Source organism: Drosophila montana, unplaced genomic scaffold (genome assembly GCF_035044405.1).
Source record: "Drosophila montana isolate Dmon_TW-CO22-7 unplaced genomic scaffold, ASM3504440v1 contig_3829_1, whole genome shotgun sequence".
NCBI classification, from domain to species: domain Eukaryota; kingdom Metazoa; phylum Arthropoda; class Insecta; order Diptera; family Drosophilidae; genus Drosophila; species Drosophila montana.
In genome coordinates, this window is record NW_026998699.1 from 167208 (window position 1) to 187041 (window position 19834).

Genomic DNA, 19834 nt, shown 5'->3' on the forward strand with positions numbered 1-19834 from the left:
ATTAATGCCCAAATGGAGCAGCCGTATATATTTTTAGCCTCTAAAGTAAGAAGTCGACCGATAGTTTTCAACCAGAAATTTATAATATAATACAAATAAAATGTCTGTAAATCAGAAATTACAAATAAAATAAGTACACAGCCCAAAGTTCGTCTTGCTTATTCAGAAAGTTAGTCGAGAAAAAGAATAATTTTAGCTGAAGCTTATGGAAATTGGAAAATAGAAAATATTTCATTTGTGTATATTATTTGTATTATGTATATATAAGTTTATTATCGAAGATTCAACACTACTTATGTTAAAAATACATATTTACTTAAGTTTATGATTTTATGTTGATTTTCTTGGTTGGTTTTTGGGATTTATTTTTAACGAAATTTGGAATTTCATAAAACGAATATGTCATGCTTATATGTTGGTATAATGTATAATAATTGCATATGATCGATCGCTGTTGTACAAGTAGAGTGGGGAAATGCTTGAAATTCTCGTATTTGTATATATGTATGTATAATGAATTTATATTAGGTATTTATGTGGAGTATGACATGATCGACACGATTTCAATTTCGACGCTAAGTTTCAGGGTCCTAATACATCGAGATATGTGTGCTTCGTTTAGATACAAGATACAATTAGTTAAGTACAATTATGATAATTATTGTTCAACGTGTGTATTCAATGTAGATATCAGATTTGCATTTAGATATTCGTTTTCGAGTTGGATTTCATTTTAGATTTCTGCCTTTTAGATGGTATATTCTATTCTGTGTGTATATGGCACACGCACGTATAAAATGAATTTACGTCTACTTACAATGTAAAAATGTTTTGGTTTGTGCTTGTCGGTATTCGATTTAGTACTCTCTCGAAAGATTCTACTTCGTTTTCTATTTCTTTTTTTTTCTTTTTTCTAAACTTACAAATAGCCCAATAGCCATCGGGAAGCACGTAATGCTCTCGCCATCCAACTTTCTGCTCCGTACATGTGCGGACTTACTCTTAAGCGCAGTGCAAATAACAAACTCAAAATTAACTTAATTATAATATTAATTGAATTATTATTAACAACAACAATTTAAATTGTTGTTAGTCAATTTATACTATTAACTAAATAGTTGCATCAAATTAAAACAATAGCAACAAAAATAATTTAGAAATATTAATTTCTATATAATTTGTCTATTACGCTTAAGAGAATCGGGCCCAAATGTCGCTGCTTAGGCAATATTATGAACCTTGGCCGACAGGCAATTGTGTACCACGAACACAACTGGCTTTGGACAGCACTCCATGTCCAGCTCCTGCATAGAGAGAATGCGGGTTGTGAGTTCGACTGAGTAATTGATAATATGCAGGCACTTACGATTTCGCCATCATCGCCAAAATCCAAATATAGCATGCGAGCTCCATCGTCCGCCGAGCCTTTCAACTTATCAAACGGGAATTGCCAGAGCTGCGTTTTGTTGGCCACCGCCGCAGTTGGCGTGGACGAGGCGAAGCCACCGCAATCGTATAAGAAGAAGCCCCGATTAATGTGCACAACCAATTGACACTGCCTGCCCTGGTAGAGGCAGCGAAACGAGAACTCCCGCTGCAAATTGACCGCCTGATGGGAGCCCTGGACAAGGGCACGCGCCCACGCGGCCATATCCCGATGTGTCTCCGAGCGCAGCCAGTACACCAGGACACCCCGTGCTGTGCCGCAGCGCACACAGAACACCGTTGTCTGCTGGCCCTGTTAGTTAAAATGGAAATCTGTTTAGTAAAGCCTGTTAAATGCCGTTGGCTCTACGTCAACAACTCACATTTAGGGAGGAATTGTTGCCAGCGCCGGCCAACCTTGTGGTGGCCAGCGCATAGCTCTCCAATGGACGACTCCAGGCCTCCACGGACCAGGGTGCGCTCTCGTATATCCGAAACTCGCGCTCGGTAACTGCCACAAAAATGGGCAACCATTTGTCGCTTTCATCGGAACTCTCCGAGCTGGAGCGACCGCTGGGCTATTGGATAAAGAAAATTGACCGTGCTTGAAATATATATATATATTTAATATTATGTTTAATAATATGAAAGCTTCAATTAATTACAGAATTCGCAACATGGACTAGAGATAAGACTCAAATATTTAAGGTCGAAAAAATGCAACTTACACTTACCACCTCGCCGGCGACGCCTCCACTGTTCGAGGTGCCACTACCTCCGCTGGCCGCGCCGCTGCCTCCACCGCCGCCGGCACTGCCCGAGCTGCCGCCTCCGTTTAGACGCTTGCTCAGCCAACCAATGTGCTTGAGCTCCCCGATGAGAGTCATCAGCGCACGGTTGGCCTCGACCAGGGAGCGCTGCGTGCTGCTGCCCATGGCCGAGTGGAGCGCATTGAACCAGACGAGGGCTTCCGCGGAATCGGCCGCACGCAGAATGCACGAGTGCACGCCATCCGGCGAGTGCAGCTCCAGGCAACGGTTTTCTGCAAGCGCCAATGTATAATAGTTGAATTTAGGATTACGTGCACCGGACAAAGGCCACTTACCCGGATCGATGTACTTGAGATTGCGCGCCAGATGCGTCAGCTGCAGCGGAATGTAGCGCGTATCTGCTCGCGGCGTTGTCTTGGGCGTCGGTGCTGGCGGGGATGTCGGCGCGCCCGGACCCAATGGGCAGAGGAATGCGCGCTGCAGCTCCCAGCCCACCTCAGAAATGATGCTCGCCTTCCGAAAGTAGGGCGTCACCTCGCGCAGAAATTTAACTGCAAATACAGACATCAATATACGAGCCCATGAATATGCATGCCAAAGGAACGTGTCGCCACCGGTGGGCTCCACCCACGCACCAGGATGTGGCGACATCAACCACACAGCATTCAATCAGTCCGTCCTTGCCATCGTCAGCGTCAAACACAAACGTTGCGGCATAAATTCATTAGAGTTTCCGCTCCATTTTTATTCGATTTGCACACACGCCCAGGACAAGCACGTCGCACACTGGGACGAATGTTTATCGAAATTGTGCACTAAGCAAACACCTAAAGCTTCTGCAACTCGAGTCATCCATTATGGAGGTAATTCAATGTCATTCACATTTATATAAAGCTTGTGATACATATCTGCTTAATCGAGCTGATTTAACACAATGCATTCTAATCAACTCTAAAAACCCATCCTAAATGCCTGATGTCAGCATCTTAATAAGAAAACCTTCAACAAATTAAATTAACTGGCAACATTTTATCAAAATCAATAAAGTAAATATATATTTTATATATTTAGATTAATAACCCGGAATATAAATTGTCTTAAATACGAATGAAAATAGATATAGAATGTTTGTTGAACATTTCATTAAGTCTCTCAGATCGGTTTATATAATCAACCTAGCCTTGTACATTTTTATGTTAGACTTAACAGTGGAAAAAGTAGTATTGTAAATATTCACACAAGTTGAATTAAAGTTATATAAATGTTTCTTAAGGTTTTCAATCGCATTTGCGCCAGTGTGCAGCTTCTATGCAAATTCTGATGGCAGGTGGCTTGAAGTAGATATATACACGTTTATCAGACTCTCGAGTCCGGTGGGTGCGCTCCGCCCACAACATTTGCACATTTCCGTTGGCGACGTTGTTGTCGTTCGAGTGATTTGGAAATTCAATTTTCACACTTAATGCCAACTGTTGGCGGCGGCTCGGCTGGCGGTTTCGGGGATTGGGTCGCTTTATGCGGCTCAATTCGTGCGCTTAGCCCAACTAATTAGAGCAGACGGCATCAGGGCTGACATAACCGTCTCACAGTCCCCGCAACACGGCCCCCGTCCGCACTGCTCGACACATTGCCACACTAATTGCTTGGCATTTACGTGCACCAAAGGGTTATGAGTGGACGTTGCCTAAGCTCGCAGCTCAGCAAACATTTACATACAAAAATATGCAACCGACAACCAACAGGCAGACAGACAGACAGACAGACAAACAAACAAACAAGCGAGCAGAAGGAAAAAAAGGTTGCCTAGCGAGAGGCGCTGCTGGGATCTGGGATCGGGGCTGAGCGGAAGCGGGAGCGGGATTGGGAGCTGGGCACGAGAATTGGTAAGCTTGGAGTGCACTAAAAGGCAAACAAGCCGGGCACAACGCAAAAGTTTAGAAACAACAATAACAACTGTAATAAGTTGTGCAAATTTTTGCATTTCAGTGCAAATAAAGTTGCAGTCGCAGAAAAAAGGAATAACATACATGTATAAAACAATCAAACTACAAATGCTGTAAGCCAAATGTAAACTACTCTTTAGGCCATGTCGCATGCGTGTATATATATGTAATACACTAAACCTTATAAATAAATAAAACCACATGACCTGCACAGAGTTCGAAAGCCAGAAAATGAATGAATATAAAAATAATCCAATTGCTATCGTTAAGCGAAATAACTAAAATATAAATACTTATCCACCTTTAATTGGCTTATTTTTACAGCGATATTCGTGTTCTGCTTAATATATATTTGAACAATTGAACAGAATCAAAGCAGACGAAGCTTTTATCGGCTGTCCTATTTATTCTTCTAGCTGCCCTTCTCCGAGCTAACGTTGATCCGCTATTCACACTTTTATACAAACTCACCATCTCAACTCACCATCTCAACTCACCATCGCAAAATCTACTACTTTTTTGGTACTACTGGCACTTTTTCTTCTGATCTTATATTGATCCGCTATTCATATTTGTATACAAATTCACCATCTGCACTCCCCAACTTCAACCCAGCTTGATTCAGTTGCCCTATTTAAGCTACTGTTTCTTCTTCTTACTACCTTACATTGATCCGCTATTTATACAAACTCACCATCTGTACTGGTCCGCGTCGCATTTTCAACTAAAACCCAGCTGCAATGGGCAGCCCTATTTATGTTACTGGCTCTTCTTCTCTTGCGAGCTTACTTTTGTGATGATCTTCTTATATATTTTTTATATTAAAACACACACACAGAGACACACAAACACATATATATATATACTGCTCTCTTATTTCATTATTTTGTAGTCCAAAATATATTTGCATTGAATATAACTTTGATTAAAAATCAATAGTTCATATTTCTAGTAAAAGAATGGAATTGTTAATGTTTATACACTTCTAGGTTTGCCTGTTATCACGTTTCGTGTTTATTTTTGAAACTTTTATGTGAGGCTAAATGGTTGGGCTTATCAACGCGGGGTAATACCCGCTATTGCTTATATATAGAATGGGTTTCAACGTAAATGCATACATTTAAAATGTTTTAGCGATTAGATAAGTTGAAAATTAAAATGTGTTAAGTTATTTGTTTCGGAGTAGCAAAAGTCTGGCCATCGAGCAGAGGGGGGCAAGTTTTTTGCACCTTTGGCAACGAAGCGAGAAGCTGGCGGCACCTGACCGCCTGCATAAATCAAGCCGGAATAGAGCCAAAGTGGGCGTGGCCGTGGGCACACAAATATGATATCAAGTGCAGGCGGCGCTGCTGCCGCTCTCGCAAATCGTGCGTTAAAACTTTGCGCAAAGTTTTTAGAGTAAAATCTCACGCGCTGCGTTCCGGAAAAGAAGAAGAATTTACTTCGTCCCCTTGAACGGGGGGGAGCTCGGCTTTGGGGTGGACTCGGATGCGGGCAGCCAACCCAGTGAACACTCTTGGACGGTTGGCATGCCCACAAAAGTATGCCAAGCTGTAAAAACCATTGCTAATGGACTTTTGGTAGGCAGGCCAGGACAGGGACTGAGAAGAAGGCGGAGGCAGAGGCAGAGGCTGAGGCGGAGGCGGAGGCAGAGGCAGAGACGGTGCCTGAATACGTAGCCAACTGTCGTCGACGCCTTTTGCCTGGGCGACGAAATCTGCCGTTGACATTTGGCAGTTGGAGTTTGGATTTTGTGCAACTGGACGGCAAAAGTTGGCGCCCAGAATCCCAGTTACAGCCACCAGCTTATTTAAATTACAATAAGACGGCTGAGACGCGGCAGCTTTGGGCCAAAACTGGATAGAGGCGAACGCCAGAGTCAGGCAAACGACTTGGCCAAGTTGTAAATTCAGGTTCGAGCTGAACACGCAAACGGGCAGGGGAATGGGAATGGGAACCTGGACCTAAACCTGGACAAGGAGCCGACCCAAGCCGGAGCAGATCGCTGTTAAGCATGTCGCCGCCCATTTTCGCTATGCGATTGCCATTTTGGCTGTGAGTTGGATTGGGATTGTCATGGTAATGCTAATGGATGCTTGTGCCATTTTACGTGCTTATAGATCTGGGCCACTTTAATTTAAGGAACAGCCCCACTGAAATTATGAAAGCTGCCTAAATACGCGCAATCAGCAATAACAAAAGACGCATTTACTGTGCGCCGTGTGGCAAGAGATATTAGCTGGCCAATGCGGAATGTAACAAGGTATAAATACATAGAGAATATAAATGCATAGAGAATATATAGGACAAAATAATGTGCATATACTTTAAAATATTATATATTTTTTTACAAAATTGTACAATCCTAATAAAGCAAACTTAAAGACAGTTTTAATTTAAAAGTATTAAAGACTCATAAAGACTATTTTCTTGCCTATGCCCGATATGGGTCAGTAGAGATATATATATATTAAAGAAATTATTAAATTAATCTTTTTTATTCTCATTAGTTTATTTTAGTATAGTTTTATTTAAACAAGTGCCAAGAACTCAAGAGTCTCCTATAAAGCGGTTAGGATCAAGGGGAACCTTCACCTTCTAGACAACTGGGCCCAGTGGGGTGGAATATTAAAATTAATAAATAGATTAAATTAATCAATTACATTTCTCTACAAGAGTTTAAGACTAAACACATATTGATTGTTATTATTTTTACATCTATAAAGAAAAAGATCTTTTACTGCTGCTTTTATAACAGGGTACTTTCCCCAGCTAAAATATTTGTTCTTTGCGCATATTAAAGTTAAAACAACACGTCCAAGAAATATGCCCTATGGGGCAACATGTTAGAGCATCGAGTATGCGGCAAGTGCCTTTTGATTAGTTTTTGAGGCATTTATTCGCTCTTAATTTTGGGGCGACGAAACTTTTGGCGAAATGGATCAACGACATGTGCGACCAGCTCATCAGCTACGTAGCATGCGGCTCACGTTAGCGATGACGACGACGACGACGACGACAAAGCCGTCGTCATGGGCATGGAAACGGACGTGGACGTGGACGTGGACGGGGACGTGGCCGTTGGAACGTGCCTTGAGGGCAACGGGGGGCCGGCTGAGGGCTGTTTCATATTAAAGCGGCGTTAACATTGAGCTTGATGGCTGCTTTGATGGGCTTCGATACGTTTTTAAATGCGCAAATATTGCGACTTGTGTCCCATTTGCATTGGCTGGGCAAGAGTTATTATCGTTATCATAGCCGAAAAATGAGCGCAGCTGACCTTGCGACCGTTACTGAATTCTGATGTAGAATCCCCCAGCGCCAGCTGACATATGTAATGCGCTATAAAAGCGAGTGCACCCACAGCAGCCAGTCACATACCGTTACCATACGTTCGACGAGCAACATGCGAATCTTCACCGGAATAGTCCTGATGCTACTGCTGGCTGTGTCCATCTCGGCAAGGCCGCAGCGCCGCCAGCTGAAGAGCCAGCGGCAGGTGGAGTTGGCTAGCACACCGTATCCGGCAGCTGGTTTCCGGCCGAGAATACCCTTCGATCTGCCCAGCGAGCGACAGCCCAAGCTGGAGGAGCCACTAGCCACAACAACAGCAGCGACTACCAAGATCACGGTGGAAGATTTCGGCACCACAGAAACGCAGAGCACCACCGAGTTGCTGGAGCTGGATGTGCAGATAAATGCACGCACACCGGCCAATACCTATGGTGCACCCGAGCAGTCAGCGTCTAGTCCAGACGACACTGTTGAGGTGGTTGCCCAGGCGCCTGCTCGTGACTTTCAGCCGCCCGTACGCGAGGCTGTGGAGGATTTTGCCGCTGTTGCCGTTGATGGCATTGCTCCTGAGCAGCAGCCTGTTGCTGATTTGCCTGCCCTGGACCAGGCCGAGACGCCGCTGAGCAGCGATGAAGAGCTGCCGGCCACCGAGATTGCCATCAAGGCGGCAGCCACACCTGCCAGCACTTACGGTGCGCCCAATACGCCCGCCAGCAGCTATGGCGCGCCCGAGCTCGAGGAGCCCGACAACGAACTGGAAACGGAAGAGTCACAGGTGGAGCTGGTCGAGGAGGCCGAGGAAGAGCTGAACGCTGCTGCTTTAGGCCTGGCCAGCGGTCGACTGGTTCTGCTGCCCATTAACGCCGCCGGCGCCCAATTCGGCCGCCTCATCCTGGCCGTGGAGCAGCCCAAGCAGCAGCTCGGGCGCCAACGCATACGCAGCGAACGCTTGCGCCGCCGCCACTAAACCAAACCAAACCAAACAAAACCCAACCCAACTCCCTGACAAGCGAATGGTATTAAATATTTGTAGCCAGCCAGTTTATGCACTTGTTTGTTCTTTGTCTCCAGCTGTTGGCCACTGTCCACAGTTGCCGGGATCGGAATTGGAATTGGAAGTGGAATTGACTGCATCAGAGTCAATTCCATGAGCGTGTGTTTGCACAGATGGAAGTTGGCTCAGCTAAATTGTTCTCTATGGGTCATTGCATTGTTTATGCGTACTGTTTGCCTTGCAGCTTAGCCGTCCAACTCGTCTCCCCCTCTCGCTCTATCTATCGCTCTATCTCCCTCTTTGCTCTGCTCAAGCAATCGTCTAATTGATGCTTCTTGCAATTGCTACACAAGAGACTTCTTTTGACTGGGCGAATTACTTATACTTTTATATAGAGCACATCTTATGGAGCTCTGTATACAAAAGAATATTATCTTGGTTCAGTCCCAGTTGTACCTGGATGCCAGTCAATAGAGATTTTATCTGGTGAATCAACTGGACTGGATAAATGCTTAATCAAGTGCAATTTGCCTTTTCGATATTTTAGTCAACTTCTAGACTCGAATTCGACTCAGGATTTGACTTTATCCATGGCTGCGTGTAGTATATGCTGCATGCCACTTCAACAGATGAAAATATAGTGCGTAGCATTCATTTTCATTCGCACGGCGATGGCAACTGCTGTGCCACGCCCACCGCCATACCGCCCAATGGCATAGCAACTATGTATGTATTTTGGGGCCATTTGATCAAATGGAAAGAAAACTTTTCTCATTACTCATTGCCAAGCCAAGGCAAACAAACAAACCGACGAACCAACGAGCCAACGAGCCGGGCCAACAAACCAGCGCAACTAACGGCAGTCAACAGCTAAGAGTCAACCGGCGAACGGGGGGGCGACAGTGCGGGGGCTGTTGATGGGGGATTTATAACAGTATACAGCTGCAGCTACAGCAGCATCAACAAGAGCAACAGCATCAGCCGGTAGTAGCTTCCATGTTGTGCTGACTAATCCCACGAATGCACCGTGCCAGCTACACTGACAAAAATTAAATACTCACTAGGAGAATATAAATCTGAACAATTTTGACAAAATATTTAATGGTTCAATATAACCGATAAATCAAAAAAATAATTGGACTTGAAAATAAGGCATTCTAATAACAAACCTCGCCCAAGGAAGCTGCGCATTCAAAGAGCTTCACTGTACCAATCATGTTGGAATATGGAAATACTTGAAATATATATAAATATTCGTTATTACCCATAACTATTGTATAACTTAAATTCGGATTAGCTTAACCTGAGCCTAATGCAAAAAGATTTTCTTGCAATTTCCAACACCTTTTTTAACACTGTATCGCATAAGTTGCGAACTTTGAGCGTGGAGTGCTTGTTAGTTCGACTCGCTCAATGGCACTTTTTAAGCGCACACATGATTTATCTAGCTAGAGCTGTTTTTTGTACTTTTATCTCTGCCCCAGCAATGTACAAATATTTTGGGCAAATAACAATGTGAGCCTTGGACATGGCCAAGGATACGGAATGGCTTTGGGTACGTACCTTCCAGATCGACCACGCGACCGGCACGCTTGAGGGCACGCACTGCCTCATCGTGGGTGGCATCGCGCAGCTCCTCGCCGTTCACGGTGAGAATGGCATCGCCCACGTAGAGGCCTTTGGCTTGGTCGGCGGCCATGCCCCGAAAGATCTTCGAGATGAGTATGGGCATGCGATTCTCGCGACCTCCTTTGATGGATATGCCCAGGCCGTTGTTGTCGGACTTGATGATGCGTACGTGGCGCTTCTGATTGGCCACATGATCAGGTACATCGCACATGTCCAGGCCAACGGCGTCCGCATTGTTATTGTTATTCAGACAAAGATCGCCGTTGTCGTTGTTGCTGCTGCCAGTGCCAGTGCCAGTGCCAGTGCCAGTGCCAGTGCCAGTGCCCACAGAGCCATCCAGTTCGGTATCCTGAACAACCATGCCCTGCAACGAGGCAGAGCTGGGCAAAGTTCCATTTTGACTGGCGCCTCCTCCGCCGCTGTGATTGCTTCTACAAAAGCCACGACAAAAGTTAACCCGAAACCTCTAACCCTTGCTCGATCTGCTGATCATACATACCCCAGAGTGCCGTTTAGGGTTGTGGATTGGCTGTCGCTCGAAGGATGCGTAGACTCGCACGACTCATCCAGACTCACGGCTAGAAAGTCCGTTTCCAGCGTTACCATCACACGGTACCAAGAGCCGCGCACGCGCGTCTCCAAATTACCGCAACGCATTCCCGACGGCGACGGCGAATGCTGCTGAGGTATGGGCTGTTGTGCCGCTGGCGGCGCACGGCCCAAGCTCGACGATTCCACCATGACGCTAGCTTACAATGGCTGTCCAACACGTCAATCTACATGGCAGCGTCTGCGCTAGCTGAAAAAAACCACACAAAAATACAAAGATTTCAATATGAAGAGTTTTTACATCTAGAATACTTCAATTTAAATCCTAAATCCTCTCATAATTTACTCTTTATATATTATTTTTATATAATATTAAAAAATCTTTAGCTTAAATCGATGATCATTATAAAAATGCATATCACGATTTGTGATTAGTTGTTTTTTTTTTCAGTTCAATATTTGAAAAATAAACATTTTCTACATTTTTACAACAAAAACTTCGTATATTTATCTCATATATATTTAAAACTCGATCTTTGCATCAACAATCCATGCTTCATTCATATTCCATGCATATCTCATGTTAACTGGTCCAAACTCAAATCATATTTTATTTAATTCCTTATTCTCTTTCTCTCGCTCTCGCTCTCTCTGTCTCTCTCTCTCTCTTTCTCTTTCTCTTTCTCTTTCTCTCTCTTTTTCTTCATATTGCATGCATATCTCATGTTAACTGGTCCAAACTCAAATCATATTTTATTTAATTCCTTATTCTCTTTCTCTCGCTCTCGCTCTCGTTCTCTCTCTCTCTCTCTCTCTCTCTCTCTCACTCTCTCTCTTCTAGAGAATCTTTCTATTGCTCTGCCTCACTTTGACTTTAACATTCTTCTTTACTTTTACTCTTGCATAAATATCGCCTTTCTTTGCGATTCTCATGAAGTGTAACATAACATAATCGATTGTCTTGCTGCTGTCCTGTTCCCCATTGAATCACTGAAACTAGAATTGCAAGCTGAGTAATTTTCATTTGAAAGAAGGTAAAGACAGGAAATTTCATAAATTCACTATTTCCTCTACCATCTTATTGTTCTTCGATACAACAGACCATCTTGTTGAATTCAGAATCAATGTAGAAAATGTTGCTCATTGGCACCTTCATTTCCTTTGTCTTGCCGGAGAGCATTAGTCAGCTCAATATTAATTTGGACAGCCGGCTGTCAGAGGTGAAAACAATTGGGGTTTACTGGAACTCAAATGAAGTGTCCGCAGGGCAACCACAAATTTGGACAGGATGCCACAACATTTGTCATTATTTTGCTGGCCAAGATTTATTGCATACCACGCACACTGGTCCCAAGAAGAAGTAGACCAAACAGCAACTACAGAAGAGAAACAAGTGGGACAGAGAGAGCGAGAGACACACAAATAAATGGTATGCAAATGCAGCGAATTGTGCGCATCCGGTGCATCCGTCGCATTCAGATCCTTTGCAGCAACAGTCGGCAGCAGTTGCAATTACGCATCTTGTCGCCGCCGCGGGGGGAGTTTTTGTCTGATTTTGTTTTTGACAAGTGACTGTTCCCCTGTGCCGCCCCCTTTGGCCCAGCCTCAATATACGCAACCTCCTGGCTGGCTGCTCCTGCAGGCAGACATCAACTCCTCGTTCCTTTCCCCTTGTGTGTGTGTGTGCGAGTGTGTGTATGTGTGTGAGTTTGCGTGTGAGTGTGTGGCATTTGTATGTACATTTCCGCTGACGCTTGAGCAGGAAGTAATTTTGCCACTGCACTCGGTCTTCGGTTCTGGCGCTGTTGCTGTTTCTGCCACTGTCGCAGCCGCTGCCTCAGCCAGCGTCGACGTTGACGTTGCCTGAGTCTGTTTACTTTGCAATTTATTGTGCAACATTTGTAATTATTATTGCAATGCTGCATACTTCTTGGCGCTGCTTGTGCCCCTCAACTCCCCGTGAAGCCTTCAGGCAAGGCTGGCAAAAAGTTTTTGAAAAGCGCCAAGTGTGCGAATCCTTGAGACGGCAATGAAGACGACGACTGCGTCGTGGGAGGCAACGGAGACGCACACCCTGGAGCTGAAGATGACGACGAAGATGACAACACACTCATAATTGTAAGCAAACAGAAAAATATAGCAACACACACACACACACACACACACACACACACACACATAGCCTTGTATTTAATTAGGGCAGTTCAAGAAGTCTGCTAAAACAACAAGCCAGAGCTATTGAACAAATACAGAATTGTTGCATGCAATCAGCTTTACCGAGGTCTGCTCTTTGGTGAGACTTATAATCTCCAGCAAGTGCAGCATTACGCAGCTTACAAGCTGGCCAGAATTAAATAATTGTTAAGTGAACTTAATGAATGCTTTTTAAAATGGAACAACAAAAGGGCTTAAAACTTTTTTGTATAATACAGTTTTTACACATTTTTTTTTTTAGCTTGAACCCAAAAGCTTTTAAAAGTTATGCCGTTCTATGTATATAAAAGTCTAATAGATGATCAACGCCCAGCAACAAGAGCTTGCTTTTGGGCCGAAATTAAGCCCTAAGACGTGGAGTTACAAAATTCAACTTGCAAGTAAGCAAAACAACAACACAGACATATAAGTGTGCATTACGAGCATAGCCTAGGTGAGCTTTGTTGTCTGAGCGTCGGACTAACCAGTGTGAGGTCGCTGGTTCAAATTATGCGGCAATTTGAGCGGCTTCGCATAGATTGGCAATTAGAGCTAATTATACAAACAAATTGCAACATTTTCCACATTATTTCTTTTTCTTCAAGTCTTAAAAATCTGTATAAATTTAAGCTATTCAAATTTGAACTCTATTTTACTGTCCAATCTGAACAGATCCTTGGGGTATTGCAACGTATCACATAAATTAAAATACTAAGTTAAGCTCAATAAAACATTGTTTAACAACATTGCTTAACAGCGCAGACAGGTTGTCGGATAATGTGATTACGATTATTGCCGCCCTCGTTGGCAAACAGTTTTAGCCACTTTATGGCTGGCAGCTTGGCCAGTTAGCACATCCAGCCGAGCAGGCGACTAATCAACGCGCTGTGACTAATTAGACGAGGTCCGTCCGTCCGTCCGTCCGTCCGTGCCCCGATCCGAAATCAAACCGAAATATTAATAGCTTGCGGCACATACAATGTGTTTGCAGGCAAAGCTTAACCCAAGGGCCGCCGCCCCGCCATTTGTGGATTGAAGTTTTTTTTATTTTTTTCTTTTTTTTTGGTGCCTAATAAGCGCCGGACGTCGCTTGTCGCCGCTGCCGTCGGCCGTCTGCGGGGCCATTTTTCATGCTGCGCTTTGGCTAATTTAATGCTAGGCGGTCGTAAATTATGCGGCCCCGAAAAGTAGGCAACAAAAACGGGCAAAAAGGAAAATGAAAAAGCCTGGGAAATGGCAGCAGCTGCTGCAGCCAGCACAAAAACTCACACACACACACAAACGCACATTCACACACACACACATACACACATGTGTTTTCAAGTTGCATTCAACTCGAAATTTTTATGCGCGCTTTTCAGTAATAACATTTTTTTTTTGCAGCTGTTTTTGGTTTTGTTTTAAACTTTTTCATCGCTGCATTTGGTTTTTTGTGCCCATTTTTTGTTTTTTTAAAAGATGTAACGTGTGTGAAACATTCCAGCAATGGGTGAGTGTTTTTGCGTATGTATGTGTGTGTGTTTGTTTTCGTATTGATATACGCGCATGTATATGAGATGGAGCGAGCGAGGTGGTAAATACGCAAGTGTTTGCCACGACACTTTGCCACAGCTCCAACTCCAACTCCGACCCCGACCACGACCCCGACCCCGACTCCAAACACCCAACACCAGCTCCTGCTCTGCATTGTATGTGCGTATGTATTATGCATGTATGTGTGTGCCTGCGTGTCTGTGTGTGTGGGAAGTTTTGTGGCTACGCCATCAAAAAGTCATAAAATCATAATTTGTAAACGAGAATTTATTTCGAAAAATATTTATGGCTTGCTCCTTTGCTATTCCAGCCGCGAGCATTCGCGGAATTCACCCACCAGCAAGTGTGTCTGTGTGTGCGTGTGTGTGCGAGTGTGTGTGTGTTTGCGGATGTTCCTCGCTTCATTACAGTCCTGTCTGCTGGTGGCACCCAATTGCGTTGTCCTCTTCGGTCTTCTGGCCATTTGCTACCATTAATTTGATGCCAACCTTGGCAAACGTTTTCCCGTTTCCGTTCCTAATCGGCTCTCTAGATAAAGCGGTTCAATTGACTTTATGCACTCGCATATAACAAACAAGCAACATGGGAAAGCCAAGTCCGTAATGCACTTAATAGATAGGATCTGATTGAGTTCGCAAACTGACCCAAGCTGAAGCAAATGTGTGGCATTTTCACGATATGACATTGGGATAGAGTTGAGCTACAATTTATGCTTATTTGCAGATAAGTTTTTAAAAAGGTACATTTTTGAATTATTGCTTGATTGCTTGAACCAGTCCTTAGCAGCGGGTAGCTATAAAATGAAAGATACTTGACCTGTATCTGTTATTCTGAAAGTTACATGTCAAATTTGGTGACTGTGGCCTTAAAAACCTAAGAAATTTGCTCAAAATTCAGGATTTCGATATCGATTTATATCGATTGCTAGCAAAGGGGCAATCTATCGATTATCGGAAACACTCGTACTGCGCGGTCTCTAGCTCTTATAGGTTATGATATGCATACAGACTGACGGATAGACATATATTATATATATTATATATCATTTATATAATTTAAATATTTAAAAGACTCACTAACGGCATTTAGATGGCTACAATTTTGGCAGTCATGATTATTTGCACAAATCAAATATTCTTTAGTCGATTATTTCGTATATATTGTTAGCTAAGCCCCATTCCGTTATCTTCAATAATTACAAGCAAACACACACACACACACACACATACTCCCACATGACCTGACGCCAACGCTTGGCCTTGACACCATCAGCCACCAGCCACTTGCCACTTGCCACCAGGCGGCAACCAGCAGTGGGAGTTCGAGTGCGACTCCAAGCACTTTTTGTCCAGCACGCCAGTCCTGCCACCGCCCACGTAGCCAATCCGTGCGGTGTGCCTCTTAATCATTCTTAACAATGCCGCGTTTGGCGTTGCCTTCGACGTGGGCAACTGGTGGAAATCGATATACGTACATATAATATATAAAAATATCTACATAATGTACTGCATATAGGTATAAATTGTGCACTAATGATCTTTAAATACACATAATGCGCAGAATTTGCTACACACACACACACTCACACACACGCCCGCAGCAGGAGGAAGGGCAGCGTGGAGGTTGCGGCCTTTGGGATAATTTAGCTGGCATAATATTTCAGCCATTTAGTTGTTGTAGTTCTTGTTCTTGTTGCGAGCAAGTCAAATAAGAGCAAAGTCCTTTTCAGACTAGCTAAATATAAACCTTTGAGATTATGAACGCTTTGCTAGAGATTTGATGTGAACGATTTCTTTGAAATATATAAAAATAAAATACTCATTTTTTGTGGTCTTTTAGATATACTTTTTTTTATATATTTAAATGTGTACATAAACGTTCAGTTGTATGTTTTCTCCAGTTGGACTTAAAGTGTACAACAAAGTACTCATACTTTCTTTATTATATAACTCGTAAATTTGATTGAATAATCTATCTGATTTTGTAAATCTTAAACACAATGAATATTGACAAACGCCAAAGAAAATTCGGCTTAAGCTTTGTTATTGCAAACAAAGCTCAAGCCAAGTTGTTGTTGTCACTGCTTCTGTTGTTGTTGTTGTTGTTGTTCTGGTTGTTAATGCCCAAGTCTGCCCACTTATAACTCCGCTCGTGTGTTTTCGTATTGATATGTCACGTGGGTAACCACAAAGCCGCCACTGCGACTGATAAAAGCCAAAAACAAACCTTAGAGAGACAGACAGACACACACGCAGACACGCAAACACAGATTTCTCCGCAGCCCCTGGCCATGTCAACCCATGGCGACCTGACCTGACCCAGCCTGACAAATTATTCAGCATTGATTAATTATGAAAATGCGTTTATATTGATTGTCATGTGTGTATGTGTGTGTGTGTGCTTGTTTGTGTGCCCAATTCCAGCGTCCAACTTGCGTGCTTGTTTATGTATATTTGTTGGACTCTGACATGGCACACACAACGGAGACCTGGCCCATAACAATTACCAACTGCTGATTGTGCCTGACGCTGGGATTATTATGTATTGCCGCTGGCTGGCAAACACTCGACGGCACTCCCACTGCAAAGGCGAGAATGCAAATCAGGCGAATGTGCCAAATGCGGCAAATGAGACAGACCCATCTGGGCGTCTGTAATCTCTTGGAGGCAGTTGCCACCTGCGGAACGGCGTCGCCTTTTCCACTTATTAATTGCCAGTGTCTTGGCATAATTTCCACTCATTTGTCTGTTGAATGCAAGTGGCTGCCATTGTTCCACAAAAGTCAAGAAGCTGCTCACGTACACACTGTGAATGAGTACAGGGGGGGGGGGGGGGGGCGGGGGAGGGTCTAGGCGGTTGAAATGCAAAATGTGATGATGCAGCTTCATTAAGTGCAATTTAAGTGCAATATCTTCCTTGCTACGCTCCACTCAGCTCTCAGCTTCGTTGAGCTGCTGAAAGGCATGTTAACAAAAGGTGTACGAGCCCAGACGGGGCTGGGGGCGGCGGCAAGAAGCTGAGCTAACTGAATGATGCGAATGAGCACAATGTTCTCGGTCTCGTTCTCATTCTCGTTCCCTAATGCAAGTAATTGCACAACGCTCTGATTTAGTTGTGCGCAATTTGGGTTTTTGTCTCGCTGAAAATGTTAAGCCAGAAAGCGGATTATGTCTTCTCAAATGTAATTTACACGTTGAATTTGAAAGTGACCTTAGAATTGTAAATGGTTATAGTTAAGTTTTAGAGAGAATGTGTTTTCATACTGGCGGATTACAGAGAAGATGAGAATTAAAAACTATGGACAAACGAATTTGTTATTTAATCATGCCGAATAGACATTTTTCATCACTTTAAAAGCAAACATCTCGTAGTTAACTGTGCGAGTGTCCTTTAGCTATATTTATCTTAAGTGTTTCCTTATAGTCATCATCATTTTGCCGTTTCAACAGCTATTGCTGAGCTTTTATTATGGACTTAAGCCTTAGAATCATTAAATGAATCATCGTCGCAAGTTCTTAGTGCTCACAGAATCCACAGCAAAGAGAAAAGAAATTACAGTTATCTGTCAACACATATCGTCAAATGCATGTCAATTATGACTTAAATGCTTAATGCTAAAGCCGGCAAGAAAGACGCTGGGCGAAGGACAGTGCCTTGACAGGTAGGTGGCAGGGGTAGTGCCAGAGGTATGATGGCAAAGTGGCAACGCCAACGCCAACGCAAACGCCGCTGATGATGTTGATGAATGCCGATAGTAAACGGAATTAACTTTCACGCAACATAACGACTACGACGTCGACTTCGACGTCGACGTCGACGACGACGACGACGCTCCAACAACTTGAATGAAAGAAAAAGCTTACGCTAATAGCAGACGACGCTGCAGAGCACAACTGGCAAAAGCTTTTCGGCAAAGCGCGCGTAGTAAATGTGCGGGTGTAGGTGGAGCATGGTAGATGAGCGGGCGGGCACAAGTGCGGCTGGTTTAACTGGTTGTATGACTGTGGGTGGATGATAGGGAAGCGCGGGGAAAGCAAGTCAAACAAACGACGCCGATGACATCGGCGCAGCCGACAACGCTGCGCTTGGGCAAAGCTTAGCCTAAAAATGCTTGTAAATTAATAAACAAATCATGGCCCGCCCCCTTACATACCTTATCAGCTCTGAGTGTTTGTAATTTTAAATGCTTTTTGGCTCGACGAAAAACAATTAATGCAAAACTTGGCACCAACTTCGGGGGACGATGGCGCATGCGCTAAAACTTGCTGCACTGAAGCATTTCTATACACTCACGCACACAATCACAGCAAGCGACATGTCCGTGTGTGTGTGTGTGTGTGTGTGTGTGTGTGTGTACTAAGGATTTTCAATGTAAATTAATTTTTATTTTATTACACTGTTCGCAATTTTGGCAGTTTTTAAATACCAGTTTGATGTTATTTAATGAACACAGAAATCATGAAGAACACCAGTAGCTACACCGACAATGGCAGCCAATTAGCAACTATTATTATTTTGTCTAGCGCTTTTTTTTATTATTATTGTTTGTGTAGCAAAAAGCTACGGCGGCGACAACGGCGCAAGCTTTGGCTACGACAGCGCGCAGCAAACCCGTTACCGTTAGAAAATGAACAGCGACTGAGGCCGAAGTTGCAATGCTGAAACAGCCAGCAGCAAGCGGCGCTTGGCAAAAGCTTTCACTGCCAGCGTCGGCGTTGGCGTCATTATTATTGGTGGTGGAGAATATTAGTATGGGTGTTGCTATTGCTATTGCTTGGCCGGCAGCCACACGATTAACAGTCAATTTAACAGTCATCTGTTATTTAGTAACAGCCGAGTGCAGTGTTGCCACACTACTCGTTTATAGTGGAATATAGTGATGCCACACCGATTGCATAGCTGGCAATGCTGTAAGTTTACAGCTGACACTAGTTGGCGCTTAATTTGAACTATGATGAGCCATTTAAAGTGTAATTCGTGCGGAATGGGTAGAAATCGTTTTCTGCAGATTATGACTTACTAAACGATAAATAAGATGAAGTTTATCAGTCAGTCATATTATCAATTAGTCAGTCCGTTTCATTTGGCAGTCAGTCAATCGGTTCGTTAGTCAGTAAATCCGTCAGCTTGATCAGTCAGTGAGCCAATCAACCAGTTTTATTGTGAGCTGTACAATAGTAGCTATTAGAAATCAGTTTACACACAATTTAGACGGCAATAATATCTCGGCTTATGTTCTGTTATATAGTGTCAGCTGCGGGTGCCAACCCGCTTCCATTTTCGCATTTTCGAGCTGCATAGCACGCGGGTGCGCGCGAATACTTTGCTATACGAATGGGCATTCCTGGCGAGCGCTTCCCAAGTCTCTTCGCCGGCAAATGCCTATTTTCAGCAGCAGCCACCAGATTTAATTTTTTTTTTTGGCTGGAAAATGTGCCGCTGCTGCAAAGTTTTCCACGCAGCCGACGCATTTTTCACTGCCTGGCAATATCGGTAATCATCAG

The 19834-nt window shown here is 43.7% G+C and overlaps 2 protein-coding genes across 3 annotated transcripts; one reads left to right on the top strand and one right to left on the bottom strand.

The window, feature by feature from the left end:
* Positions 1-1062: 1062 nt before the first annotated feature.
* Positions 1063-18967, bottom strand: Syn1 (Syntrophin-like 1). 2 transcript variants are annotated; one of them, XM_064695559.1, is made up of 8 exons: positions 18484-18967; positions 10555-10854; positions 9990-10486; positions 2531-2746; positions 2160-2467; positions 1809-2003; positions 1367-1738; positions 1063-1304 (listed from the first exon to the last, which is right to left on the bottom strand). In XM_064695559.1, the coding sequence occupies exons 2-8, from the start codon at positions 10794-10796 to the stop codon at positions 1221-1223; spliced, it is 1914 nt and encodes a 637-aa protein (XP_064551629.1). In that variant the 5' UTR covers positions 10797-10854; positions 18484-18967; the 3' UTR covers positions 1063-1220. The 2 variants fall into 2 exon arrangements, with proteins under 2 accessions (XP_064551629.1, XP_064551628.1); XM_064695558.1 differs by having other exon boundaries at positions 2154-2467.
* LOC135437603 (uncharacterized) lies at positions 7563-8399 on the top strand. Its single transcript, XM_064695588.1, has one exon. It carries the CDS (start codon positions 7572-7574, stop codon positions 8397-8399), a length of 828 nt encoding a protein of 275 aa, XP_064551658.1. The 5' UTR covers positions 7563-7571.
* Positions 18968-19834: the final 867 nt, after the last annotated feature.